This window comes from Aspergillus welwitschiae (assembly GCF_003344945.1).
Source record: "Aspergillus welwitschiae strain CBS 139.54b unplaced genomic scaffold BDQ94scaffold_29, whole genome shotgun sequence".
Lineage (NCBI taxonomy): Eukaryota > Fungi > Ascomycota > Eurotiomycetes > Eurotiales > Aspergillaceae > Aspergillus > Aspergillus welwitschiae.
This window is the reverse complement of record NW_020798723.1, coordinates 106947-134550: the sequence shown is the minus strand read 5'-3', so window position 1 is coordinate 134550 and position 27604 is coordinate 106947. Positions and strand designations below refer to the sequence as shown.

General features: G+C 50.9%; 8 protein-coding genes across 8 annotated transcripts; 6 read left to right on the top strand and 2 right to left on the bottom strand.

The window, feature by feature from the left end:
• Positions 1 to 1548: 1548 nt before the first annotated feature.
• BDQ94DRAFT_181148 (anion exchange family protein) lies at positions 1549 to 3930 on the top strand (the record flags this gene model as incomplete). Its single annotated transcript, XM_026773830.1, has 5 exons — positions 1549 to 1937; positions 2033 to 2181; positions 2245 to 2332; positions 2387 to 2883; positions 2933 to 3930. 5 exons carry the CDS (start codon positions 1549 to 1551, stop codon positions 3826 to 3828), a joined length of 2019 nt encoding a protein of 672 aa, XP_026623512.1. The 3' UTR covers positions 3829 to 3930.
• Positions 3931 to 5825: 1895 nt separating this feature from the next.
• BDQ94DRAFT_181146 (putative eukaryotic translation initiation factor eIF-2C4) lies at positions 5826 to 9750 on the top strand (the record flags this gene model as incomplete). The annotated part of the gene is made up of 7 exons (XM_026773829.1): positions 5826 to 5942; positions 6374 to 6751; positions 6801 to 6913; positions 6965 to 7167; positions 7219 to 7367; positions 7424 to 9260; positions 9322 to 9750. The coding sequence occupies 7 exons, from the start codon at positions 5826 to 5828 to the stop codon at positions 9516 to 9518; spliced, it is 2994 nt and encodes a 997-aa protein (XP_026623511.1). The 3' UTR covers positions 9519 to 9750.
• Positions 9751 to 11132: 1382 nt separating this feature from the next.
• On the bottom strand, positions 11133 to 15293 carry BDQ94DRAFT_181144 (SAGA histone acetyltransferase complex subunit SPT7; the record flags this gene model as incomplete). The annotated part of the gene is made up of 4 exons (XM_026773828.1): positions 11133 to 12223; positions 12280 to 12965; positions 13015 to 14153; positions 14216 to 15293. 4 exons carry the CDS (start codon positions 15291 to 15293, stop codon positions 11599 to 11601), a joined length of 3528 nt encoding a protein of 1175 aa, XP_026623510.1. The 3' UTR covers positions 11133 to 11598.
• A 743-nt stretch (positions 15294 to 16036) lies between these two features.
• On the top strand, positions 16037 to 16857 carry BDQ94DRAFT_172881 (VanZ family protein; the record flags this gene model as incomplete). Its single annotated transcript, XM_026772045.1, has 2 exons — positions 16037 to 16061; positions 16250 to 16857. The coding sequence occupies 2 exons, from the start codon at positions 16037 to 16039 to the stop codon at positions 16855 to 16857; spliced, it is 633 nt and encodes a 210-aa protein (XP_026623509.1).
• Positions 16858 to 17878: 1021 nt separating this feature from the next.
• ptpB (tyrosine protein phosphatase PTP1) lies at positions 17879 to 20641 on the bottom strand (the record flags this gene model as incomplete). Its single annotated transcript, XM_026773827.1, has 5 exons — positions 17879 to 18837; positions 18896 to 19161; positions 19295 to 19722; positions 19770 to 19880; positions 20625 to 20641. 5 exons carry the CDS (start codon positions 20639 to 20641, stop codon positions 17992 to 17994), a joined length of 1668 nt encoding a protein of 555 aa, XP_026623508.1. The 3' UTR covers positions 17879 to 17991.
• Positions 20642 to 20987: 346 nt separating this feature from the next.
• On the top strand, positions 20988 to 21454 carry BDQ94DRAFT_172879 (uncharacterized protein; the record flags this gene model as incomplete). Its single annotated transcript, XM_026772044.1, has 4 exons — positions 20988 to 21035; positions 21104 to 21121; positions 21178 to 21292; positions 21372 to 21454. 4 exons carry the CDS (start codon positions 20988 to 20990, stop codon positions 21452 to 21454), a joined length of 264 nt encoding a protein of 87 aa, XP_026623507.1.
• A 2882-nt stretch (positions 21455 to 24336) lies between these two features.
• Positions 24337 to 25167, top strand: midA (putative cell wall protein; the record flags this gene model as incomplete). Its single annotated transcript, XM_026772043.1, has 1 exon — positions 24337 to 25167. One exon carries the CDS (start codon positions 24337 to 24339, stop codon positions 25165 to 25167), a length of 831 nt encoding a protein of 276 aa, XP_026623506.1.
• Positions 25168 to 26519: 1352 nt separating this feature from the next.
• BDQ94DRAFT_172877 (uncharacterized protein) lies at positions 26520 to 27455 on the top strand (the record flags this gene model as incomplete). Its single annotated transcript, XM_026772042.1, has 2 exons — positions 26520 to 27111; positions 27178 to 27455. The coding sequence occupies 2 exons, from the start codon at positions 26520 to 26522 to the stop codon at positions 27453 to 27455; spliced, it is 870 nt and encodes a 289-aa protein (XP_026623505.1).
• Between the last annotated feature and the right edge of the window lie 149 nt (positions 27456 to 27604).

Sequence of the window (27604 nt, the reverse complement as noted above, 5' to 3'; positions counted from 1 at the left end):
TGTGGTAACGCTGGTCACATGGCCCGTGATTGTCCCGACCGTCAGCGCGGTTCCGACTGGCGCAACAACAACGGTGGCTTCGGTGGCCGCAGGGCTATCGGTGGCGGTGACGCTGTCGACCGTGAGATGGAGGTATGCTTCCTGCAAATTCTCTCAAGTATACAGTACACAGTATTAACATCACTCAGCAACTCATGCAAGAATTGTCTGGTGGCGCGCCCGGCGAAGACGGCCATGTCCCTCGCCGGATCGAGGCTGGCCCCGATCAAAGCTATGATGACCGCGACGTGAAGCCATGGCAGCGCGGACCTCCTCCCAGTGACGTGGCTCCCTGGCAGCAGCGAGGCCGCGATCGCCGTGACGACTACGGCTCCCGCGACCACGGCAGCGCGCCTCCATGGGCTGCACAGGGACGCGGCGGCGGCGGCGGCGGCGGCGACTATGGCTATGGCTCTCACGGTGGTTATGGTGCACCTGGAGCTGCTGCTGCCTCCGCTGCTGCTCCTTGGCAACAGGCTGCTCCCCCGCCGCCCCCTGGCGGACAAGCATCGTATGGATACGGAGCTTATCCTACTTACCCTGGCATGGGTTCTCCTGGCGCTCCTCCGGGTCTGAGTGTTCCACCTCCGCCGCCGGGCATGCCGCCAATGTACTACGGCTCTGGCAGCCCACCCCCTCCGCCTCCTGGCGAGGGTCCCCCGCCTCCGGTATGTGCTATCTATCTAATTGAATCTACCGCTTACTGACATGATGAACAGCCGCCTAGTGACCAGCCTCCCCCGCCTCCTCCTCCCGCTTAGAGGAGATGCGACATAAAAGTGGTTAATATTGATGCAAACGATAGCTAGGGACACCGGTAGTGGATTCCAGCCCGGGTAAATTGATAGTGCACGTAGGACACTGGCAATGATAGTTTTAACAACTCTGTGTAATAGTTAGGTAGTTCCGCATCAAGCGTTCTGCTGTAATTGTTTGCTTCCACTTTCTAATAAACACGAAAACTACTTTTGCATGCAATCTGTCTGTCTGTCTGCACAACGTACGCATGGCTGCCCGTCGGCAAAAAACGTCGCTCGCTAAAGCCAATGACGTTAGGCACTAACTAGTCATGGTCGCTACCGGTAGATTCATGACTAGTAGTAGTCAAAGACTTTTATTCCTCAAAGTCCCTAAATCTCATTAGACAAGAAAGTGGTGGTAATTTCCCATCCGCTTCCCTTTGCTTGCTTTTCTATGATCACCCCAGTTATCACTCAGCTTTCGTGAAGGTTTCCGCAACCGTCGCCGTGACTCGCCGTCGCCGCCGCCAGTCTAGCTAGCTAGCTACTAGCCGGCCGGCCGTTTCTCCACACTTTTTTCCCTTCCTCGAAACGAACTTAACAATTCCCCGGATAGCCAATTAAGATTTCGGCTGAGCTTGTCGCGAAAGACTTTCTCCTCCCGCCGGAGCTGGCAGAGAGCTAGGCTCCTTACGTGTATACTCTTACTCTTACTCTTTATTATCCTGTAGTATATTGAGGCCAGCACAGCCGAGTTCTCAATAGAACCATGCAAGGTCCAACTGCCTCCACCTCCGGCTCCCACAGCGGCGGCGGCGGAGGAGGAGTAGGAGAAACCCTCCCACCGTCATCTTCGCATTCGCGCCGGCCGTGGCAGTCGCAATCGCAATCGCAACATCTCCGCCCGACGAGCAGTATCCGCTCTCAGCACAGTACACACGTCCATCATGACCACAGGTATCAATCATCCGTTGTTGGTAGCGGTGCTGGTAATGCTGCTCCCTCCGGGAATGAGAAGGATGAGAAATGGTACAAAATCCATCTCTTTCGCGGCATGATTCAGGATGTGAAGCGAAGGGCTCCGTTCTATTGGAGTGATTGGACGGATGCGTGGGATTATCGCGTTGTGCCCGCCACGGTGTATATGTATTTTGCTAAGTGGGTGAATCCTGTTTCTTTTCTTTTGGTGTTGGTTGTGTTTATTTGGGATTTGGTTTTGGAGGGAAGAAAGTGTGCTGATTCGGGCTGTGTAGTATTCTCCCTGCGCTGGCTTTCTCGTTGGATATGTTTGAAAAAACCAACCAGAGTTATGGCGTTAATGAGGTCCTGCTTGCGAGTGTGCTGGCTGCTGTGGTGTTTTCGGTCTTTGCGGCGCAGCCGTTGGTTATTGTGGGTGTTACTGGTATGTTTTTCTTTCTCTCTCTCTATATTCCATTTGCTGGTGGATTGTATGTTGATTGGTAAGGTCCTATTACTGTGTTTAATTACACGGTTTATGATATTATCTCGCCCCGGGGAACGAATTATTTGGCATTTATGTGCTGGATTGGGATGTGAGTTTTCTTTCCGCGTTCTCTCTTTGGCAGCTCTCGTACTGATCATTGTAGATGGTCGTTGATTATGCATTGGCTGCTTGCCATAACCAATGCCTGTAATGGTCTCACCTATGTCACCCGCTTCTCCTGCGACATCTTTGGCTTCTACGTCGCCTTCATCTACCTCCAAAAGGGTATTCAGGTCCTCACTAGGCAGTGGGGAACCGCTGGCGAGACTTCCGCGTATCTCAGTATCATGGTCGCCTTGCTGGTGCTTATGAGTGGTTGGATTTGCGGTGAGCTTGGTAACAGCAGTCTCTTCAAGCGGTGGGTTCGCAAGTTTCTGGAGGATTATGGCACTCCCTTGACTATTGTATTCTTTACCGGGTTCGTTCATATCGGCCATATGAGGGATGTCGAGGTAGCAAGGCTGCCCACGAGCAAAGCGTTCTTCCCAACAGAAGAGCGCCCGTGGCTGGTTCATTTCTGGGATATCAATGTCGGCGACGTGTTCCTTGCCATTCCGTTTGCGGTGCTGTTGACTATTCTGTTCTATTTTGACCATAATGGTAAGTCAACATTCAGGATAAAAACATACTCGGTTGACTGACCATATAGTCTCGTCTCTTATCGCCCAAGGAACCGAGTTCCCTCTGCGCAAGCCAGCCGGCTTCCACTGGGACCTCTGGCTGCTGGGAATCACCACCTTCGTGGCCGGACTCCTGGGTATCCCCTTCCCCAACGGTCTCATCCCCCAAGCACCGTTTCACACAGCCGCTCTCTGCGTCACCCGCGACGTCGCCGACGAAGACGACACCAACAAAGGCAAAGCCATTCGCGTCACCGACCACGTCGTCGAGCAACGCGTCAGCAACTTCGCCCAAGGCCTCATGACCCTGGGAACCATGACCGGCCCTCTGCTTATTGTCCTGCACCTAATTCCTCAAGCCGTCCTGGCCGGCCTCTTCTTCATCATGGGCGTTCAAGCTCTTCAAGGCAACGGCATCACCCAGAAACTCATCTTCCTCGCCCAAGACAGCGGCCTCACGCCAGCCTCTAACCCGCTCAAGCGCATCAAACGCCGTCTCTCCATCTGGGTGTTTGTTATTCTGGAGCTGATCGGCTTCGGTGCCACCTTTGCCATTACCCAGACTATTGCTGCCATCGGCTTCCCGGTTATCATTCTGCTGCTTATCCCTGTCCGCTCGTTCTTGTTTCCCTGGTGGTTTACGCAGGAGGAACTGTCCGTTCTGGATGCCCCGACTGCTAGTCCATTCACTATGGAGAGCGTGGGCGGGACCCACGGGCTGAGTGATGCTGCTGCTGCTGCTGCTTCGGGTCGGGATGAGGATCATCGTGATTCGAAGAATGGGGGTGGAGGTAATGGGGTTATGATGCGTCGGGATGAGAGCTCGTCTGAGTCGGCGGTTGAGGATGATTTGGAGAGAGGCGAGGCGTATGAGATGCAGAGGTTGGGTGTGCGGCGGAGGAGCACGACTGGTGGGGTGGAGTAGTTTTATCCCACTAGTCAAGGAAACTGCTGCAGTGCAGGTGATGGGCTAAAAGTATATAATGATTTGGTTTCGGAGATATATATAGTGCGCAGATAATAGATGGTTTAGTATATAATTGGAGACGGGATTTCAAGTGCAGTATCAGACTGACAATATCCTCATTTAGAGTCTTGAAACACCACCCTTTCAGCATCACTATACCCAGCTAAGCCTGACCGTTCTCCACTATGTTACCAACCTTCAGTCTTAAGAAATGCTTATCCACACATAGTATTCTTATCCGCACATATTAGCGCGGACCTCGACTGCCTACCTACCGGAAATATAGTAACCATGAAGTAAGTAGTCATTGCATGTACACCTTGACACCAGTCACCATGTATAATCCCTTTCGCTGGTAGTTTAGTTATCTACGTACTGTACTACCTACTTGTGTATCTCTCTCGGAATTCTATGGATGTCCAGTGAGTAGGCATTTGGTGGGGCGAATTGAGCGACGACCGACCTGGTGGAGGGATATATTTGCCTATTTAGGTTGCTTCTCTTGTCCTGGACTGGAGACTATGCCGTGCTGTTAGTGTAGAGCATTCAGATGATCTGGATGAGATTGTTCTAGATCTGAGTGGGGATTAGATTTGGCTGATTGGATGGGGTTTGAGAAGGTTGATGGGCTTTGCTTTTGGGGAAGGGCTAACTGTCTATGCTGTGCTAGTGTTGTATTTGTGAGTAGTGTATCTGGTTTTACCGGCAGTTTGAGGGGCTCTTTTTCGGTCTAATGAATAGAGATGTGGAGGGTTCTCGTCGAATGCTTCCAGCGTTTTGATAGATGATCCATGTTCATGGAGGATCCCTCTCGTGTATACTTTGCCGGCTGAGGACTATTGATTGGTATCTTAGGCGAATATTCTAGCTGATTGCTAGTGTTTGAGGGAAGCTTGGCCATGCTGATAGGGACCAATATATAAACGAAGTAACCTTGTAGAACAGCCGAGGGAGAGAGTATGACTCGGAAGGTAGATGGCAATCAACTGCGTAGTGAGAAATGTGTTGATTAGACTATCTCCTTGCTTGCTTAATTTTCTTAGTACATTTCTTGCCCTTTTATATATGCTGCTTACCCCATGACACAAGTAGCGGGTTTTGCTTTCATTCATGGGTATTCCCTATGTGAACACCCAATACTCCCATTCCTGCTCGTGGTGTCTCGCTCGTTCTCCGTGATAAGGTGATTCCGAGTGCGTAAACCGTAGCTGTTCGATTCGATATGAAGGTTCAGGAATCGTAATCTCATCTGAAGTCTCTGAATTTGTTAGCTTGCGGTCCAATGGCACAGCTTAAGGGAAATGGAAGAAAAGCCCACCAAGCGCTGGAGATAAGTCAGATATGGAATATCACGTCTGATCTTTTCGCGTTCAAATTGATAGCAATTGAACATTGTAGCACTGTCTTCCGTATCACATCTGAATTGACATTGTATGCAATTCCGCGCAATCTTCGTAAAGTAGAGATCGCGTATATCGTCTGAGCAATCCGACGCTATCCGGATTGACCTCACTGTCCGTTCTCCATCGAGTCAGGCCACAGTTTGTATAATCGACAAACAAGGAAGGCGCGATCAATCCAGGCTGATCTCCTCTGCTTCGCTCCTTCCTCATCTGAAACTTAACACGCGTTGTTGCCCCTCCGACTCTCCCTCGACGTGTTTTGGCTCTCTTGTTCTGTTTCCTCCTCATCCTCTCATCCTCTTACCTCTCTCTGTATCCTCACTTTCGACTTCATCCTCTCTTACCTGACTTAGTCCTTTTCGCGGGCGTCAAGGTATAAAAGACCTCTTCTCTCTTCCTCTCCCTCTTCTTCCTTCTTCCTCTCCACCCTACTCCTCTTCTCTTGAACGCTCCTCCCCCTGTCTACTTCTTCCGATCATTAACCATCATAATAGCAGCCCAAAACCTAAACAAACCAATAAACAACCAAAATCTCTCGGCGTTGTCGCAACCATGCAGGCGAGCAGAGATGTTCCGCTTTCGGACCCGGCGTTGGACCGGCCTAGATTGAAGACCGACATGTGCAAGAACGTGGACCTGCCAATGTCTGCGTTTGCGATCAACCACTTGGTAAGTTCAGGCCTTTGTTTGGATTCCCTCGATTCGTTCAATATGCATCATGTGGTGTAATGCACTGGCTTTCCTGTCACCGCCGTTGGGCCGTGTCGCACGGCATATTCCCTTGGTCTTTTCACCGTCCTTCTTTATGCGTGCTGGGAATCTCCGGGATATTCCCTTCCCCCGACCCATTACCTTCTCCCCTGCTTCCGAATTTGGGGGAACTTCCCGGTCTCTTTTCTCTGTACAACCCATTTCGAACAGCATCACTTGCAGGAGGTTGCCTATTCACCCCATGTCATTGGGCAAACGCCGCCTGCTGCCACTATCCTGCCGGGATTCACCTTTCCACCATTCCTTCCATCTAGGAAGTTGATATTCAAGATTCCTATTTCACTGGCTCTTTTGCTTCACAATATGTGGGAATGTCCGTTTCTTGACAGGATTATAAATATCCCATTGATCTCTCTTCCAGAGTTCCTTCTTCTTCCTTCTCCACCACCCTTCTCTATTTTCCTACTATCGTGTGCTTTCTTTGCAGGTTATCCTCTTCTATCGCTTTCTCTTTTTGTTTTACCATATCGAAGCAATTATCTTGCGTTACTTTTCCCTTCATCATGGACAAAATTGAAGCTATCAACAAGCTCACCGGGGGTCTCCGTCACTTGAGATTCCGCAGCGCTGACGAGGAGAGAAAGTATTCTGTACCAGTCGAGACTGTCCCCCGTCCGGGTTTCAACACTACAGGCAAGGAGGTCGAACTCCAAGTCAACGCTTACCCTATTACGAAATTTCCCAGCCGCACCGTTTACCAGTATGATGTGGGTTGCCACCCCAGGTGAACCACTCTGCTATTGCTAATCTTCATAGGTTCATATCGGCGGCGGACTGGAGAAGTTCATTGTCAACAAGAAAGTGTGGAATTCAAAGGCTCGAAGGGAGAATCTGAAGAGCATCGTCTTCGATGGCTCGAAGCTTGCATGGTAGGTCGACCAACAAGTATTTCCACAGGGCACTGCTTATGGCACGAACAGGTCGATGAACCATTACAAGACCGAATTCAACGAAGAGATCAATCTTGATGTTGAAGAGGGTCGCCCTGCAAGAACAGGCAAAGACAAAGACAAGAATACCTTCCGTCTGCTTGTCCGGCACACCAGAACAGTCAACCTGGCCGTGTTGAATGCTTGGCTCACTGGTCAGGCGTCCTTCGACGACGGAGTGCTGGAGGCGATGAGTAAGTACTCACTCTTTCTATGTTACTCGAGACAAACTGATCGCTCTTTAGATTTCCTTGACCATGTTCTCAGGGAACATCCCTCCTCGCGGCTTTTGGCCCTCAAACGTTCCTTTTTCGATGAAAATGGAGGGAAGGAGGAGCTCGGCGGGGGCGTTATCGCTCTCAAGGGAATGTATCAATCCATTCGACCTGCCATGGTGAGCTCGCCCTTGGTCTACCTTGAGTTCGGTCCTTGATCTAACTGTTATTTCAGGGCGGTAGACTTGTCGTTAATGTTGACGTCTCTAATACATGCTTCTGGTCCCGTATTAGCCTGACTGGCGCGGCAATGGAGATTTGCGAAGCCAGAGACCATCAGCATCTGTCTCATCTTCTTAAACCCAAAGCAGATGGATATGGAGGAGTCACCGAGTCCGAACTCTTCCAAGAAGTCAGTAGACGGCTCCGGAAGCTGGTCGTGGCTCCATTCTACGGAGGATGTCCAGTCCTGGGTGTCCGTTTCACTGTCAAGGGGCTTATCAATGGCAATGCGCGCCAGTACATGATTGACATCAAAGACAAGGCCACCGGCAAAACCAACCGCATGAGCGTTGAGCAGTACTTCAAGCGCAAGTATGACCTGACTCTCAACGACTGGGCACTTCCCATGGTTGAAATGACGAAGAAAGACGTGGTGTACCCCATGGAGGTTTTGACCATCCAGGGTCTGCAGCGCTATCCTTTCAAGCTGAACGAATGGCAGACAGCTTCAATGATCAAGTATGCGGCGTCTCGTCCGGCAGAGAGGCTCGAGACAATCATGACTTCTAAGAAGACACTTGCCCATGACAAAGACCCTGTCCTTAACAACTTCGGGCTTAAGATTAGTGAGTCCATGATGAAGACCAAGGCTCGGCTTCTCCCAAGTCCCGCCGTCATGTTCGGCAACAACCAGCGCATTGAGCCTGGAACTAGTGGCCGCTGGGATCTCCGTGGAAAGAAATTCTACACACCAAATACACATCCCCTACAAGCATGGGGAATTGGCTATTTCCCCGGAAGACGCAACGTTATCAACGAGGCCCAGGTAGTCAAATTTGCCGATAACTTCATGAAGACCTATGCTGGACATGGAGGCAGTATTACCCGCCGTCCTGTGATCATCGAGCTTAAAGAAGATATCGGTGACGCGATTAAAAAGTTGTATGAGGGTGCCGGAAAGGCAAACCAAGAGGACCCCCAGTTGCTTCTTGTCATCGTCCCGGATAAAAATTCCTTCACCTATACACGCATCAAGAAGTCGTGTGACTGCCGCTGGGGCGTGCCCTCCCAGGTCATGCAGTCAACTCATGTCATCAAGGGGAACGCTCAATATATTTCCAACGTCCTAATGAAGGTGAACGCTAAGCTTGGAGGAGTCACAAGTCGCGCCGTGTCAAAGGTTCAAGGAGCAACCTTGCGGCCAGGCTCAATAATCATTGGCGCTGACGTGACTCATCCTCCCATGGGTGTCTGGTCACCCTCAATGGCGGCACTTTCCGTGTCCAAGGATCCCTATGGCAGCAGCTACTTCGGCTCTTGCGAAGCAAACATGGACCGTGTAGAGATCATCTCGCGGACTAGTATGGAGTTTATGCTCGCCCCCCTTGTCCGTGAATGGATGTCCACTGTCGGACAGGGACGCGCGCCTAAGTACGTCTATTACTTCCGTGACGGTGTGTCTTCCGGTCAATTTGAGCACGTCCTTAAGCAAGAGGTCATAAACATCAAGAGTGTCATCACGCAGCACAACCAGAATCAGTGGGATGGTAAGATCACTGTGGTTGTTGCTAACAAGCGTCACCATTTGCGAGCATTCCCGAGGCCGACTGATCGCAATGCTGCAGACAGGAACGGTAACCCGCTGCCGGGTGTTCTAATTGAGAAAGATGTGACCTCCCCACATGATTGGGATTTCCTCCTCTATTCGCACATTGCTCTGCAGGGAACTTCGCGGCCCGTTCATTATCATGTCATCCTCGACCAGATGCAGCACAAACCCCATGAGCTTCAGAACATGATTTATGATCATTGTTACCAGTACATTCGGTCCACGACTTCGGTCTCCTTGTGTAAGTCGCCTTTACTTCCACTCTATGAGGCGTATAGTGCTAACATATATGAAAAATATAGACCCGGCTATTTACTATGCGCACCTTATCGCTAGCCGTGCCCGCAGCCACGAGGATGTTCCGGCCAGCTCGGGTCCACAGAGCGGTAACACGATCAAGCTCACGAATCCCAAGCCTAAGAACAGGCCAATCGACCCTAAGCTACTGCCAATCATCAACCGGAGGAACAGACTGCCCTGGCAGATGTGGTTCATCTAGGCAAAAGCTGACATGGTGGAGATATTGGTTGCTTTTTCCTTTAGTATCTTACACAGCGATGTCCGGTACATCGTCTAATCTGCTTGCTATTGTCGTACTCGGATTGCGTCGGTTCAACGTTGAAGTTCAGGTAGCATAACTTTCTGAATCTAACTAACTAGCCTTGATGGTGGGAGGGTTTAGGTCGATGGGGATTTGCTGGCCAGACCATTGGCGTACCGTACCATAGTCCTTGAGTTTCAATTGATCTTATTGCTTTACCAGATGTCCACAGGAGCTCGTAGTGTCAGTAGAAGCATGGGTAGACTACTTCCAAGTAACAAATGATTCATCAGTTGCAGATGCGGTATGGACAAGCCAGACGGTATAGGTCAGGCTAAGCCAAGAAGCGGGTGCGCCGAACCCAACAACCGGCCAGCCAAAATGGAGGAATCGTACAAAGTCAAATGGAGACGCGCCACAAAACATCGAACCACCACAGATTTCTCAAACAAGTAAGAGTAAGAGCGAAGATTGTGTAAGTAGCAAATTAACAAGCTGCATATTTTATCACCCAGCCAGGAGGAAAGTCAAGTAGAGTAAGGGAAAGCAGAGTAGGGCTATATTTCGAGGACCGAGGATACATACCTACTGGCTAGAATACTACCTACCTACCTACCTACCTACCTATTTATACATCCAAATTGACTGGACGAGTAAGCTAGTGGGGCCTGAACCGAGACTTCTACTTATTCTTATTCTCATTAATGCTGATATCTTTATTAGTGAAGAATCGATAGATGGATGGATAATGATACGATGTAGTGAGATAGGATATAGACGGGGCGTTTGTGGGTCAGTCAGTGTATTAGACATACTATGACTGTTCTATACGGAGTGCATTAATCTCTACTGTAGAACACTAGGGTGGTTCAGATTTACTGTGTTTTGGAGTCGGTTAGTCAGGCCCTGCATGTCTGTCTGTCTGTCTACTTAATTAAGATGGAATGGGATGAGTGAGTGGTTGATAGTGAGGAAGTGGGATGTTGCACAATCTGAGCAGGCTAGGAAAGGTAATGAGGTAGTTGTTTGTTTTACTTTGATTACAAGCTTATGTGGTTGATAGTTCTGACTGAACAGGGACAAATAAACAATAACTGATGTGGATCGGAGTACTCAGATGCAATGGGATGTATTATGTTGGAGCAGTTAGATTGGTATAGATAGGGATCATGCCATGTATGCATGCTGATGCTGCTGCATCTCGGAGGTAGATGGGAGGTACTATGTAGGTCCCTGGCTGCCTGCCTGTCCGTCTGTCTTTGTGTTACCCTGCTGGCTACTTACCCGTCTGAATGGGTTATCGTTACACGGTAGTACCAGATGAGCGTTTGCTGGTGAGATCTAGAAAAGATATTACAGGGTCCCACTTATCTAGTAGATGGTTGGCAGATACCCCGGTTTAGTCTAGAACACTGGATAAGAAGTAACGCACAAGCCAAGCCAAGACAAAAGGGCTGATGCAGACGCAGGCCAGATCGTAATGGAAGGAATTAAACCCCTGCCCTTAGTTTAATATATGTTGAACAGCTACGCATTATCTTCGTGTCACCGTATACAAGGCAAGTACACTGAACAAGGATGCATCGTTTGTATTTGTGTATCTCATATATCTGTTTTTTTTGTGTGTTCCCCCCGCTGTAATTCCGTTCTCTTGTCGCACACTATTAATGCTGGGATTAGATAGGACAAGAGGGGCTCGAACTCGAACCAAATTCAAACGTGGGTTCGGGTAAAGGCAGCTAGCTGAAAAGAAGAAGCGCGACGCCACATATCGCACACTATATATCATCCAAGAGTGAAAACAGGCGATGAGAGAATGAAAAAAACAAGTGAGGAAGAATAGGAAGCAAAAGTGGGTAAAAAGGTAGATAAGACATAAGTGGTGGACGATATAATATACTGCAAAGAAGACATGGACGAAAAGAAAAAGGAAATAAAAATTGGTAGAAAGAGATAGGGGTAAAATAATCATGGTATAGTGAGGTAGTACAGTGCGGGGGGAAATAGCGATCATGGCATTGAGGTAGGACAGATCATATCATGACGCTTCATCTGCCGTTCCGTTTGGTAGGGCAGCGGCGCTGTCGTGGTTGGGATTCTGGTCATCGTTTGAGGTCCCAGCTGGGGCCTGATGCTCAGCACCAGCCCCTTCTGGCGCGGTCGAGTTGTCCATCTCACCCTTACTAGTTGCATCCGGAGCAGAGGGCTCGTCCGCTGACGCGGCAGTGAACAACGATCCGTTCGACGGCTTGCTGCCATCTACTCCAACGGCGGCGGCTTCGTCTCCTTCGGCTGTCGAGTCGGGAGCGCCCAGGCTAGGCCCGTTCTTCTTGAGTTTCTTTTTGCTCGGTTCCGACGCACCAGCCTTAGCGCCCGACTGCCCCGATGCTGAGGGCGGGAGCGGTCGCTTCTGGGGACTGGTGGTCAAGCCTGAAGGAGCGGAAGGCGGCGGGATCTTGCCGGACGCTGGTAGACGAGGTCGCGCGGCCATGGGTCGTTGTTTCGGTGGTAGCTCAAGATCTTCGACCAAAGGCTCGTTGTTGTTTGCTTGGAGCTTGGAGCTGAAAAATTCTTGAACCAACCCAATTTGCAAAGAGAGAGAGTCGTTTGTGATGCGAGGATAGGGAGCGGGCGGGGGAAAGAGAGTGACGGCTTGGGCAGCACTGCAAAACACATCAGTATCAAGCAAGCAATAGTCGATACAATAAGAGAGACATACCTGGTGTTCTGTGCCTGCGCGGCATTGTACATCCTGTTCTGCAAGAGATGAAGTGGCACGCTGAGGGTGGCAAGTCCAAACTCCTTGTCCAGCCCCAATTCTTTGAACCCGAAGAAGTCCTCGTCGATGTCTTCTGCAAAGTCACCGCCGATGAACTGTTCACTGCCGTCCTGGAATGCGTTGGAGCCATCCTCTCCGCCATCTGCAAGCGCAGGTCGCAGGAGCTCGGACAACAGCGAGCGCAGCCGGTCATGAACTGTGGAGAGCTTCGTCCCGAGCCGCTCCACATCGTCCTTGATGTAAGACTCCAGAGACTCTACATCGATGCCAACAGATGAGAGAGTATGTAGTACGATCTCCGGCTCCGTATACGCTCGCTTCCACTGAGCTGTACCCGTAGCCTCGGACGCGTCGGTAGTCGGAACTTTCGGGGATTCCATGTACGACTTCAAGGTTTCGCCTATCTTCTGGAAGAAGTCGGAGGCAATATCAGTCACTGCATCCAGGGCCGAAGGCTGATACTCCTCAAACCCCGTGTGGTAGAAGATCTTTGCCACGGAGCGCTGCAAGGCCGCCTTGCAAACCCAAGGAGCAATGACTGGGCCCCCGTCGTTCATCACATGAGGAGACACATCCTGCTCGACGAAGGGTTCCGGCTGGTATTTTTGAAACTGATTCTGGTACATCTTCGAAGAGTTAGACAGAAGAAACATCACGATTCGAGAGATCGCCTACCTGAGACTGCAGTTGCATCTGCTTGACGATGCCGATTTTCGAGCAGACCTTTCGCGTTTCCTGCATTTGGCGCATGTTTGCATCCATTTTCCGGGCCAGCTTACTATCTGGTTGAGTGAATGAGCCTTGCGGGAGGATCCTCAAGAATTCTTCGGACGCATCCACAATGTTGCCGTCCGAGTCTTCCTTCCAGAGTAGCTGAGAAGGTAGATCGGGGACACCGGACATGACATCGTAATAGTCGGGAATCACTCGATCCTCGTCCACCTCAATACCTTCCGCGAGCGTCTCACCTGCAGCACCAGGTTCCATGCCTTGTGCTGTTGAATCTCGCGCCTTGTCGTTCTCTGCAAGGTTGTGCTTTTGGTTTCTGATCCACCGGCGCATGCCCGCTTTGGTACGGAGCAATGCTGGCTCATCGGAGTTGAGCTTGTCACCTTTAAAGAGACGATGCCTCTCTGCGGCAATGAGAGCACGATCCTTCTTCGTGACCTGTTTCCATACTTTGTACTCGGGGTCTTCGGAATCCACACCGGAGGCGGGCAATGCGCTCAGCGCGGTACTTGTCGGGACTAACCCATCAATGTCCATAGCATCAGCCTGGCTTCCAGGTACACCAGAGCTGACGCCCGCAGGGTCAGATGGCGTCTGTGTGCCCGGGGGCGGCGTTACAAGCCCGTTCTGAGTTCCCTCCATCACGACATCAGAGTCCGAACGGACCGGCCCCGGTGGCTGAGAGCTCTGGCCAGGGGGCTCCGACCCGCTGGGAGTATTTCGAACAGGCGCAGTGCCTTTCTTCGATGATGACTTGCCGGGGGCTTTGCGGCCGCGGGACGACATGATCGGTTCGTCGTCACTCTCTTCGGCGCCATCCATTTCGGCCATCTGCAGTCGGCGCTCTTCTGCCTCCACTTCAGCGCGGTCTCGAATGACGATGTCTGGAATCAGAGGAACGAGCTTCTCCGTCTCCTTCTTCATGTATAAAGCATGCTTGCGGAGGAAGTGTTCTGGGTTAGTGTTATACTTGAAGCAGTTCGACCATATTAGATTAATGTCATCGACAAATTCCTGCTTCGACTTGTATTGCAGCGCTTTCAGCTTCTTGGTCATGGTTCCCAGATCCATCGGATGTTTGATGACTAGCGCAGGAGGTCAGCAACTGAGCGCACGGTGTGGCACTTCCTCCGTCAGGGTATCTCACTTGTATAATAATCAGGCGCATCGCGCTTATTTACTCGAGTCAAGAACGCGCTTGAATGCTCTGTCATCGCCTTGAGCTCACTAAGCACCTTCTCCGCAGCTTCATACAGCTCTTCTTGGCCAATCTTGTCCTCACTAGCCCACTTACTCCGGTTCTTACGAACCTCGCTCATCAGGCTTCGGAGTTCCGCATCGGATGCTTGGACCAAGCTCCGCTTCATATCAATTCTCGCGATCAGGTTCTTGAGGGTCAGGCTCGAGGCGCCCAGGTTCGCGCTACTCAGCGACCCATATCCATTGGAGGTTGGATTCGCATTGTTGCCGGCGTTCGCCTGGCCTGACATTTCCGCTTCCACCTGTCGCTCCGACTCTTCTAGGCGCTGCTGGTCCAGCATGGCATCTCTATCATTCTCTAAAGTATAAAAGAGTGTGTGAAAGCTTCTTCTGGCAGCTTCCTCAGTCGCCTTCTTATCTTCCTCTAGCTTCTTGCGGATATCCTCCAATGTCTCTTTCTTGGTCTCCTTCTGCGCATCGGGCCCGACCGACACGGAGCCGCTGGGCGGTCGGCTGGGCGATGGGAAACTACTAGGTAGTTGAGACGCAGCGAGAGATTTGGGCTTGGGAGGAGATGTGGCTTCGGTATCCTCAGCGTCATCTTCGTCGTCATACTCATCGTAGTCATCGTCATCTAACTTCCTGGCGGGCTTCTTGGGGGGCGCCGGGGGCGGAGCGGGTTCGTCGGCGCGTTGGCTCTCGGCTTGGGACTCGTCGGAGTCGATGGCAGGGCGGGCATCCTCGGCAGCTTTCTGGTTGGCAAAGAGGGAATTTATTTGCGCCTCACTGCGTTTGTACAGATCCCGGAACATGGCGATGCGCGGGTCCTCGTCGCCTGCAATATCGGCATCTGATATCAGACCGCCCGCGTGAGACCCGTCGGCGTCGGCCGAAGCGCGCATCTGGGGGGTTCGCGAACCGGAAAAAGATTTGGGATAGCCATTGACAGACCGCGCATCATGGAAATCATCCGGCGGGCGCAGATGACCTGGGGGGAGCCAGGCGTGGTGGTGTCCGAGCGACATGCTCGCTCCAAGACCCCGGTTCTGGGGCGGGCGAGGGGGGCTCGTTTCTCCACGGTTCGGATCAGGTCCAGCTAGGGTACAAGGGAGCCTTTTGAGACGCTGAAAAAGACATATACATTAGGGGACAGGGGCCAGGAAATGAGGGACGATGATTTGGAGGCCCCAAGTGATGAAACAGTGGGGGATTTGATGGGGGACTGGAGGGCTTCTTTATAAGGTTCTCTGCGCGAACGGATGAGATGAAGTTGGAGCGTGAAGGCGGAACGGCGACCGCAGCTTCAGACCAACCGCGCAATTCGTTGACGCCAGCAGTTAAGCAACTAGCAAAGTAGAAGAAGATATAGGAATGAAATTAGGCACAACACTGTGAAAAATAAGGACTGAGCCGAAAAAAGTGAATCCGCATTAATATTAAATAAAAAAAAACCCAATCCAACGAGGAGAGCAATAACCCGTCAATGAATTGAACTGAACGGGGAGAAGCAACACTCCAGCCTCGATGGACAAGAAGAATGGCAGGGAGTTTCCCGAGGATGTTTCAACCACAATAAACCCAGGTTTCAGCCTGAGGCTGCGTCTCTGCGGTCTTGTCTGTCTGTATCGTAAGCTAAACCACATGACATGCCATCATCTTCATCGCTTCATCATCCAGTTTTCCTCTTCCGGCCCTTCTTTCTCCCCTCCACGGCCTCCTCTTTCTACACATCTCCCCCCTTAAACGTCCTACTTCCAGATCGCCCATCATGCGAATCCGTTACCCTTTCGCGGGTATGTCTTTTCCCCAAATCCTCCCCATCCATTGAGCTCTTCCACCCGCTTCCACATCTTCCGAAGCCAAAGTGCAGCTCTATGATACCTAATCGCCCGATTACCTCAAGAGCTTCACCAGTTCCCCATACCACCAACTATTACCAAAATACTTCCATAATATGCATCGCTAACTCCACTCCCATCAGGCGCCTTTCTTTTCCTCCTCATCCTCGCCGCCTACATCGGCCTCCTCCCGCACAGCACATCATCTACTCTTCCGTCCCAACTTCAACCCAATGACAAGTTCCTCCATGTCGTCACCTTCTTCCTCCTCTCCCTCATCTTCTACTGGATCTTCGACACTACCCGTCGTCGCACCCTTCACCTAACCCTCGTCGTCTGCACTCTCGTCCTCGGCATTGGCTCCGAAATCGTCCAAGGTCTCCTTCCCAACGGCAGGTCCTTCGATGCGTTCGACCTCCTCGCCAACATCGTCGGCAGTCTCGGCGCCGTCGGCCTTTGCGGTTGGTACCACCGGCGCATGCTTGACCGGCGACGCAAGGCGCGCTTCGGTTCCCTGGGCGGCGACGGCACAGAGAACGATGTCGAGCTCGGAGTGACGGGCCACCACAGCGACGAGGAGGAGGGTCTGGGACCCCAGGAAACAGGCGTTATGAGCCTAGAGCAGGAGGTAGATAACTGGGACGAGAACGCTGTCGATAATTGGGATGAGGAGGACGAGTCTGGAGATTTGGCCGTTGATACCTCGAAGAGGACGTCGCCGGCTGAAGATGGAAAGAAGCGGAGTGATTAAAGTCGCAACCTAGCTAGCTAGCTAGCTAGAATTCTGGCTTTCGCGCCTCCTCCTCGCTAGCTTTCTATTATCCGTCTATCATGCTTCTCACGTCTCTTGTGCCGTGAAGTCCGCTTTGTTCCGCAGAATAGCGTTTCTGCCGAGCATGAGATTATGATGTATACGCTTAGCGTGGATGCACTCATCACCACCTGTCGCTCTCTATCACGCATGCACTCTCTATATGCTAAATGCCCCACCGCGACAACCCGATACAACCCTAACCCATACACGTCACACCCCGTCGTCATATGATAGGGAAGCTATTTGAATCCCGCCCGATTCGACGATTGCTATGCTACGCAGACAGAAAGGAAACGAAAGGGAAAAAGTACCATACCTATCTATTCACACCTACTACTTTCGCTACGACCGTGTCATGACCCGACCCGTATCTACCGGCGTTTTGAGTTGATCTTTACATTCTGTTCGTGTTTTCTCTATATCTGCGTCTCTCCTCTACGACCTTATCTATCTCTATTCTTACTCCTGGTTCTGGTTCTGGTTTTTGCTATAAACCCTCCGAGGATATTATGATGTACATAGGATAACAGAGAAGAGGAGGGGGAGTTTGTTTCCACCTAATAGTATAAGAACGCTTGATTTATCTTGAGTGATTGTTCAGATGGTAGTATTCTGGTAGTGTAGGAGAGGAGCACCTTCAGGGCACATGTATGAACAATGCATCGTTATTCATTTCCAGGCAGATCCACAATTCCAGTATGGTACACCAGTTCTAATGCTATAGGAGGGGGGGGGGAAAACAAAAAGAAAGCTGAAGAGAGAGATTCGCGCGGGAGGTAAGCACATCAGCCTCGGCTGGCAATGCCCAGGACGTTTTGCTTGCGGAAAGGTAAGCATCCTGAACATTGAAGGAATAAAAGCATCAGGTCGTATACTGAAACATAGTATGCAGGGTGGCGCAAAGGGCAAAGATGCATGTTGAAGATGCAGGTCAGAACTCGTAACTAGTCATGGCAAAAAAAGACAAACATGGCAAAAGAAAAACATCAGTAGGCGATTAGAATGTTATATATGTACGAGGAAAGGTAATATAATAATGTTGTCTGAAGCGGGAACTGACTGTTCCCAGCTTCATTCGTTATCGGAAACCTCGGGGGTGCCCGACCAGCTCCGGGTAGGAGTAGATCGATGATCTTCAGCAGGTTCGAGCTCAGGTTTGGAGGATGGCCGGTAGCTGTCGTCGGTCGACAATTTGGCCATCTTCGTTGACCTCTCATCCGACTTGCGCCCGCTGGGCAAGGCGGTCTTTCCGAGCTTTAGATCGGTCTGCTCCCGTAGGACTTCGTATATAAATTGGAGTTGCATCTCATTATAGACCATCATCATTCGCTGCTCGCGCATCTGGTTGACTGTCTCAAAGACAGGGTCGATGTCGGGGTCAGTTGCCTCGAGTAACTGGCCGGACTCGAGCTCCTGCAAAAGATGGTCAAGCGCGATAAAGGTGCCTGTCCGGCCGACACCAGCACTGCAGTGCACAATGCGGGGGTTTGCTGGGGTGCATTTCGAACCGGACAGTTTGATCAACTGAAGGAGCGCATCACGGTCTTCGCCCTCGGGCTTGGAATAGTCCGCCCAGCCGGCGAAGAGAAAATGCCAGACAATCTTTGACTCGGTGCCGAGGGTGAGCCGAAGTTTGCGGATTTCCGAGCGAGATGTGGGATCCCATTGGGTCTCGAGCAGTGTAACATAGCCTAGAAGGTCCTCGTCTGCTTGCTGGTGATGGTGGTCGTTCACGAAAGGATCTTGCTCAACACGTCGCAGGGGCATCGTGGGGTTTTCGCGGTCCAGTGGGAAGTACTGGGCACATTTCTCTCTGCCCGCTTCGAATGTCTGCGTGAGCATAACGATGACGCCTACATCCTCACTTTCATGGAACACCATGTGCCAAAAGTGGGAGAGATGGTCAGGCTTCGGTCCCTACATGGCAGCGGATTAGCAATTATCCCTCAACACTCGACAGAATGTATGCGCCCACCTGTGTCGCGATATACCGTCTCTCCTGCTGCGAGACTGAATCCTCGAGGACGATCGGCGACGCGTTAATAAAATCGCATTCGCCTTCTGGCACCCGTAAATGGATGCGGGAGTTGGCCCATGCCTGCACATTCACATATCGGTTCCTTGCCCTGACCTCGGGGTCTCCCTCTAGCGCCCAACGGTGTGAGGGGTCGTTGGCTAACATCCCCTCGTGTATCCGTGTCCGCTGCATCCATTCGAGTTCCTCAAATTTTTTATGGATTTCTATCACAAAACAGTTGTATTAGTCAGGCTGTAGACCATATTATAGAGGTGCAACACATGCAACCGCGCCAGAAACGACTGGGAGACCCAGAAGCCGCAAGCGGGGTGAAGTGCTATGCGGGCGCATACTGACCTAGGACCGACTGGCAGAGAAATGGAGGAACGGATTCATTATCGCGCGCTTCCAGGCCAGGATCATCGTTCTCCGGACCATCTATTATCTCGAAGCCATCGTCGTTATCCTCGGGGAGCGACCGCTTGGTCGCTTGTACGCTGGTATCGATTTTGATGGTGGGATGAGCCATCTTGGCCGCAGCGATCCTCTGGAAGGCCCGAACCTTGCCCAGGACGCCGCGCGCCTTCTTGGAGACCCGCTTCTTAGTCGCTGCGAGTTTTCGGGGACCGCTGCGTAGACTGAAGGTATCGGGCGAGGGCGAGCGGGAGGTTGGGGCAGTGATGACTTCCCCCTCGATGCCGTCGGGCGGATCCTCGTGCGCGCCGTTGGGGGGATGCGGCAGGGATGATATCTGTAGCGTGGACAGATCGGGACAGCTGTGGAAGCTGCCCCTCGACGTAATATTATGCTTGGCCAGATTTCTGGATCTCACGGGAACAACGCGCGGCCAAATAGGAGGACTGCCTGGCAGTCGATAATATGGAAGATGACTCGGCCGGCAGACAAGTCCCGACAGCCAACTTGTTCGTGCAGCCCACGACCCCTGCAACGTGTAGTAAAGATGGGAATATTTATTCTAAGAAGGGAATGGAGGAACAGGGAGAACCACCGGGTCAGTCAAGATGAAGTAATAACCCTGTCAACGAAATGCGACCTGGGAACAGCAGGCGAGAGGGTCCGGCCAGCAGCAGGAAAAGAAGGAGAGTATTTGATGCAAGACCCCCTCGCGACACCGTTTGGCAATTGCTGTTCTCCCCGCACTCTCTCTCTCGTCTTGTTTTCTTTTAAAACCTCAGGACGTGGCCAGCAGTCCAATCAATCGAGTCATTAAATAAGTTATTATAATGTAGTGGTGAAGGAGAGTAAGACTGCAGTAATAGAATAGGTGTGAGTATACAGGAAGAGAAAAGAAGCAGAATTGGGCAGTCAATAAAAATATTAAAGAAAAGGAGATGTTTCTCTGACAGGTTGGCAGAGTTTGTATGTATCGAACGAAAAACGATCCTTCGATTTCCAAGTAATTTTTCTTTTTCTTCAGAAGTATTCGGGGTCCATACGGTATGGATCCCTTCAGGAGATTTATTTTATTATTATTATTATTATTTACTTGCGCATTACGACGGCTTCCATGCTTTAGTTAAGGGTTGGATGGCAAAACACTGATGTAATCAGGAGAGCATCTTTCAGGAACGGAGACTACAAAAGCACTTGCATTCACCATTCAGGGCCATGCTCCGTCCCAAGCATGATTCAGATCTCCAGCGGTGCCTTGAGATCTTCATCCAACCGGCCATCACCAGCCATGATGGTCGGCCTCAGGCGGCCGATCTATCCACTTACCATCCCTTTAAACCGTCCGGATTATTGATTTCTCCGAGACAACTTGCCGCGGGCGGAGAGTCGAGTCCTTTAGCCCTGATTGGTGGAACTCCCTGTTGTGTCACCAAGCCTCAGGCTTAACTCAGTTGGTGGCTGGACCTCACTATTGCCTCTTTTTTTCTCTCTTCAAGGGTGCAACAACGCGTTTTTCCTTCTCCTTTCGCTTATCACCAGCCCCCTACGGTGCGCTGGCTTCATCCCTTTCGCACTCAAGCTTTAGCCTAGCTTGTGTTGCCACGGATTCCGCTTATCAACGTAGTCCATACTGAAGATGTTTCGGGCTTTTCTCAAAAGCGCATTCCTGCTACGGCCCCTCGAGGTGCGTCTGAGGCAGAGGTATCTGGACTATCGCACACAAGCTCCATACTAACAGTTTCCTTCATACAGGAATGGCTTACCGCTAGGGTAGGTGTATGATAATGTCAATTACTTGAGCTTGATGCTCATGTTGCCACATATAGCTGCTGGCCAGCCGGTCGTTCCATAAACTGGTTGGGGGGATTCACCGCAAAGTCCATCACCTGAAGACTGGTGTCCCACTGGAAGAGGTGCATGGCCCTGACTCTGGAAAGTCTGGTATGAACTTCGCCCATGCCGTGAATTGGTCGTGGTAGCTGTGTAGTATCCTTTGATACTAACCTGCCCCTCACTCTAGCTTCGAAGTTGAACCAATTCTTTGAGTACTTCAAGGAAGAGCTGAAGGACCAGGTGAAAGGGAACCCCCGCAATAAGCATTGATGAGAAGGTGGAGTTTCTTTCATCCGGGCTTTTGTGACAGCCCTACTTTCTATGACTTGTGATACCCATCAATATTCATATACTCTTTTTCTGTTTTTATGTTATTGTTGCTGTCCATTCTTCTGTCTATATACCGTGCATGTCTGGTATACCGGATACAGATTGGGCTGTAGCTCTTCTGCACCATGAGCTATATCCCTCATTCCATCCGGAGAACAATTTCTATTGCTTCATCCGCTTTGCCTGACCGTGTATCTTTGGACAGTTGGGTTGGGCTTTGAAATGTCGAAGCGTACACATATAGTCTCTATTAGGGTCGAACGTAACCAAATGCTCAATGGACTAATTTAATCAGCACATCCATTGCTTATATCATCCGAACCTCCTAGGCAGAACCGATCTTATCCCTTGGTCATAGCAGCCCATGGCTGGGGCACGACTAAAACCTTATCCCCCATGTGATGTGTACAATGTCGGGAAATCCGGATGGCAGGGCCTGTATGTTTCAAGGGCTGAGTTCCCAGGGATTCCCCAGCACGAGTGTGCCCTCGCTGCCAGGGCTACTTTATTCTTTGCGTAACCAGGATATGCATGCGAAGTGTTACTTGTGCGACCACAGAATACAGAGGATGGAAATACTTACATACTACGGACGTATGCACATACGTAAACTAACCTCGTCGAAATATCCCATCTGAGTCACTTGACATTTCCATAACTGATTACATACCAAGTAAATAACTAATGCAAGCGAAGCAAAGGGAATGATAACGAACGCCCTGACTAACCCCGATCACTAAGCAGGTAACTAGGAGAAAAGCAACCGGAGATCACACATCCTTGCCACGCGATCAACTGGCGGACGGAGTGGCTGCAGAGACCCGAATCGACCCGTAATATCCTCTAATTGTGAGGGTTATGGGGGAACGGTCTAGGCACACGCACCACGGAGAAGATATACGTAACCTCTACGAGTACACACAACACACTGGAACCCTTCGAGACCAAAACCACTCTAAGAAGTCGTCAACCCCACGGGTCTGTTAATTAGCAGGGAAATGGAGTCTAATAAGGACAGCAATGTTCCAGAGCGCCGTGTCATGTCTAGTGACGGCCAACTGGATACTTTGTAAATTGCAGAGAGGAATCTAGAACCGTCATATGCTGCCGATCACCCGACTCAAACTCGAAAGTGGCTAGCGAGCTAGCTAACCCTCTCTCACGGTGTGAGAAGACGATGATTAGTTTAATGAATAATGATTCAGCTGTTATTATGAAAGTGTCGGGTGGCACCCAGGCTAAGGTTTAGGAAGGATGAATCATTACGAATAAGACCAGTTTGACCCTTAAGACGCAGGGTCTTTGGGGTTAGTGATAACGCTACGGGGAAGTAGACTAACTACTAAGCCCCGTTGGCATTGCCATAAGGAAAGACAGCTCAGCAATAACGCTGTTGGAACGGAGTCACCGGCCCAATTGCCGCCCTGACGTCCATTAAGCGGGCAGCTGCCCTGCAGCGCACGGAGTTTCGGGAGGACTGAAGGTAGGACGAGTGCTGCAGTCGGGTGAGCCGGCACACGTCGATGGCTATGTTTGGAAAGATGGAAAGATTTCTTCGGAAGGGAAACACGTGAGAGAGAATTTACGTATTTCCATCCAGGAAAACACCGAGAGAAGTGGGTGCTCGGAAACTACAGAAATTTCTTTCTTCTTTTCCTTTTCTTTCTCTTGTACCGGAGCCACGCGGATACAATGAAGGGAACAATCCCACATGGAGAAGCATAAAAAGTTAAGGGAATATACACATATCCAGTCATTGTAGTAGAATGTGGATAGATTCAGTGTTTGTTGTTCGTTGGTTGGTGCCGAGTCTTAGGTAATTCTTCCCAAGGAACAAAGTTGTTTTTTATGGTACGGTCATTAACCGGTACCTAGGGACCCATGGTACATGCCTTAAAATAGCAACGTGTGTACCATGATTACTCTGATGGAACTCATTAATTTTGTAAGATCGCTTTGTGATCTACCATACTATGGACTTGCTTGCTCCTCACTCTAGCCGAATAATCCGGAGCACTACTGTTCGGGTACCTCACTAGGAGGTTAGAATGGAATTAGGAGGACCCAGAAAGCACCGTATTGGGCATAGTAGTCCGAGACAAGAAGCCGTGAGTCCGTGACAGCCAACGGGCAGAAAAAGAAGAATACCCATCGTACCCATAATACCAAATACTGGGCGGAAAGTCAGGCGCCCCAAAAATGCAAACCAAAACACCAAAAAAACACAAAAAACACAAAACGAGGGGCGCCCCTGTGCAGAACTGTCTCAACTGGCAGCCGCTGACTGGCTGGCATGTCCTTTAGCGCCGACGCTAGAGAGCGCCGACTCCTGGGCACGACGCTGGGATTGGTGTTGCGCAGCCAAAGTCCCCGTTGGTGGCCCCCCCAATTGAGCCGGCCAGTGCCCTTCCACCATCCCGTTCCCTTCGTCTCTCCCTCTCTCCGTCTCTCTTTCATCTCCAGTCCCTTTTCATCTCCATCCCGCCTCCTTACGCTCTTTCCTGTCTTCTTACCACACCTCACCACACACGCCCCCCCCCAACTCTATATCTGCAGTCACTCGTTAACCCCTCCTTGTGAATCATATCTCCCGACAGCCTCTTTCTGTCCTCCCTCCTGCTGTCCTCCCGATTCTCACCCTACAAACGATCGTTTCCCACCATCTGGGCACCCCGTGTCGCGTTGGAATTGTAATCTCGCCTCCTCGGTTTCGGTTCTCTCTCCACTGTTCTCTTGCCTCACCCGTGTTGGCTCTGGCAGCCTCGAAAGAACGCCTTGAATATCCCGAGTCCGACTGATCGATCTCATCCGACCTGCCCATCATGCGAGCCGCTCGTCTTTCGTTCCTCCTCTACTCCCTGTCCCTCGTGGCTGTCGTCGCTGGCCAGAGCGCTGCAGTCACGAGTGTAGGCAACGCCGTCACCTCTGCCGCTGCCGCCGCTACCACAGAGGCCCCTTCTACCACATCCAGTGAATCGTCTTCGACATCTGAGTCCTCTACCTCGACTTCGGAGAGCACTTCCACCACCAGTGAGCCTACAACTACGTCGTCAAGCTCGGAAGAGACTACTTCCACGACCAACAAGCAACCCCAACAAACTACCCAGCCGCAGCAGACAACGTCATCCAATAACAACAACAACAATGCGCAGACAACTGCAGTCACTACAACAGACAAGAACGGCAAGACCACCGTCGAAAGCACTACTCAGCAGACCACCGCAACCCCGGTCGTGCAGACGGTCACGACCATCGAGACCATCAGCGGAACCCCCGTCCAAACCACTCTCACCACTACGTCGACTCCCGCCAGTTCTGAATCCACGGGCAACCCTAGTCTGAGCGGCACTTCGTCTGATAACTCTAACAGCAGCTCTGGTCTCTCGTCCTCTCAGAAGAAGATCATCATCGGTGTCGTCGTCGGTGTGGGTGGTGCAATCATCGTCGGTGCCCTTGCCGTTGTTGGCTGGAGGATCCATGCTCGCAAGGCTGCCCAAGACAACGATGAGGCTGCTGATCTCATGAGCGGTACGGCAGTCGGTGCAGGTGCTCGCGAGAAGGCACCCAGCCCGGGTGCTGGTGGCACGCCCTTCAAGACCACGCTTGACCAGTACCACAACCCTGGACCTGTCAATGCTGCATCAAACTTCTAAGCCGACCGGGCATTCTATCAATGATACGAACACACCACCCGTTTCCTATGTTCATCCTGCGGTAACGAACAGGGAAGGCATATGGTCTGGTCTGATACCGTTCTTGAGACTGTAAATTTGTACGATTATGACGCAGTTATTGTTGGCGCTTGTGGAGAGGAAATCCTCTGATTTGTCGTTTTCTTCACTGCTATCTTGGGTTGTTTGCTTTGCATTCAAGAAGCTACCGCTCCTTTCTCGCTCTGATAGACCATACGTCGGGTCTTTTCCGATGTCACGCTCCTTTTACTTAGCACAGCGATTTTGTCCTAGCATTTATGGTTGGCCGATTTAGTTTGATTCCCCCCTCGAGCATTTGTTTCTTTTCTAGTGGAGCAGTGAGCGGCGAAGTGTCCTATCTCTGTCTCTGCTGTGGATTGCAGGTCCCCGATCTCAGCCTTCAAAAGCTTTCGATTGTATGTATTTAATCAAAAAAATGACTTGAGAAGGACTTTAGCAGTACTGTAAATGATGTAGTGGCAGTCTTGCAAGATAGCGTCTGACAATCCCAAATCTCGTTTATCATATCTAATACAGTTGAAGTTCGGTAGGAATTAGCACATTCCATGACATGTCTTGATCCACACTATATGCCGGTAGCGAGTGAACCCTGCACCAGGAACCTGCGATCCTGCAACGTGAGTTTATCATCCACTTGCATTATCTAAAGCCGATCCAGTCTATCTCACATCCACACTCAGCAGCACCATATAGCAACGTACCTATCTCCATTCCCTAAGCACTCAAAATAAAAGAGTATGATCGGTCAGAGGCCCTAAGACCCAGCCTCCATCTACTACAACCCAGTTGTACAGCAGCCTTGATCGGTCATTAAGACCCTCGGAATATATCAATCATAATAATGTACGATGCAAAACACCGCATAATCATATTGTCCGTCTACATATGATGCGTCGCACAGCGGAGGTGTCAATGACGCTGTGGTGCCTGACAGCCTGAGGAATGCAATATATCCCGAAGCAGTTTAGTGGGCACGTGGCGTCGTGTCGGACGCGCTCGCGAATCCCTGCCGCCTTTCACGTTGTTCCGCCGCGGCCATTGCTGGTCTCTCCGGACAACCATCTCTCTACTATCAACTGGATAGATACGCTTGAGTTGCCATTGCGATTACTGAACGATTATATCTACTTCTGTCTCTGTCGCATGAGTGACGATCATAAGTTCTAATTCATACTTGCACTATATTATCACTACCTCCACGCGTGACATATCCTCCTCCATTCATCCATCCGTTTGAATCGCATTACATCAATTGATCAATCAATCAATCAACCCACCTACAGACATCCATAATGATGTTCGCTACTCTCCCCATGCAGCAACAACCAGGGTCATCACCACCACCACCTCAACATCACCAACAACAGCAATACACACCCACCCGACCATCCCCCCTCTCACCACGCCGCCACACAAACACCCCAACACCCAATATCTTCGCCTCCAACAACACCCAATTCAACCTCCCCTCCAGCCCCTTCACGCTCCCAACACCCACGAAACTCCCCTCCATATCGGCATCAGCACCACCATCCCCAACACCGCCACAGCAAGAACAACAACAACAACCACACCAATTCTCAAGAAGACAGAGAAACATCCAGTCCTCCCCCAACTATGCTCACCGCTACGCCAACACGATCTCCAACCCCATGAACAAGCACTTAAAATCAAGTGCGTCTCCCTCGGCACGCCGGAACCTGTTTCTGAATCGCGTGAAGCGGGATCGGGATGACGGGCGGTTCGGAGATCGCGGCGAGCAGTTGGTGCTTATGGAGCATGTGGCGGAGGAGAAGAGGTGGGGGGAGGTGATGAGGAGGAGGGCGGAGGAGATGATGGGTGTTGTTGAGGAGGAGGAGGAAGAGGATTATATGAATGGATTTGGTATGTTTTCTTCCTCTCTTCATGACTCTGGTAATGTGGTCAGAGTGCTAACGAATTCCTGCTTAGATGATGTAGACGCACATGCTCTGGACGAGTACTTGCAAGAACAAGCGGCTGAGATGGAGCGGTTGGAGCATTTGAATCAGCAGCAGCAGCAGCAGCAGCAGTATCACCAAGGAGGGTTTGATTCAGGTGGTAGAGGTAATGGTGGGATGAATACCTCGTTCAGCGACGAAGAAGAATACGACGATCTGTTCATGGATCTAGCGGGGCATGGTGGACATAATGATATCCCTGGATCAAGTGGGGAGTTCGCTCATAGTCAGGATATGGATATGTCGTGATTTTCGCCTTCATGTGTGTGTATGTGTGTGTCTGTATTGGATATGGATATGGAATGTCTTGTTGCGGGCCGACGAGACTGTCACAACTACCACTACTATCATATTGGTTATCGTGGACAGGACAAAAGCATGGTATGGCATGATATGTA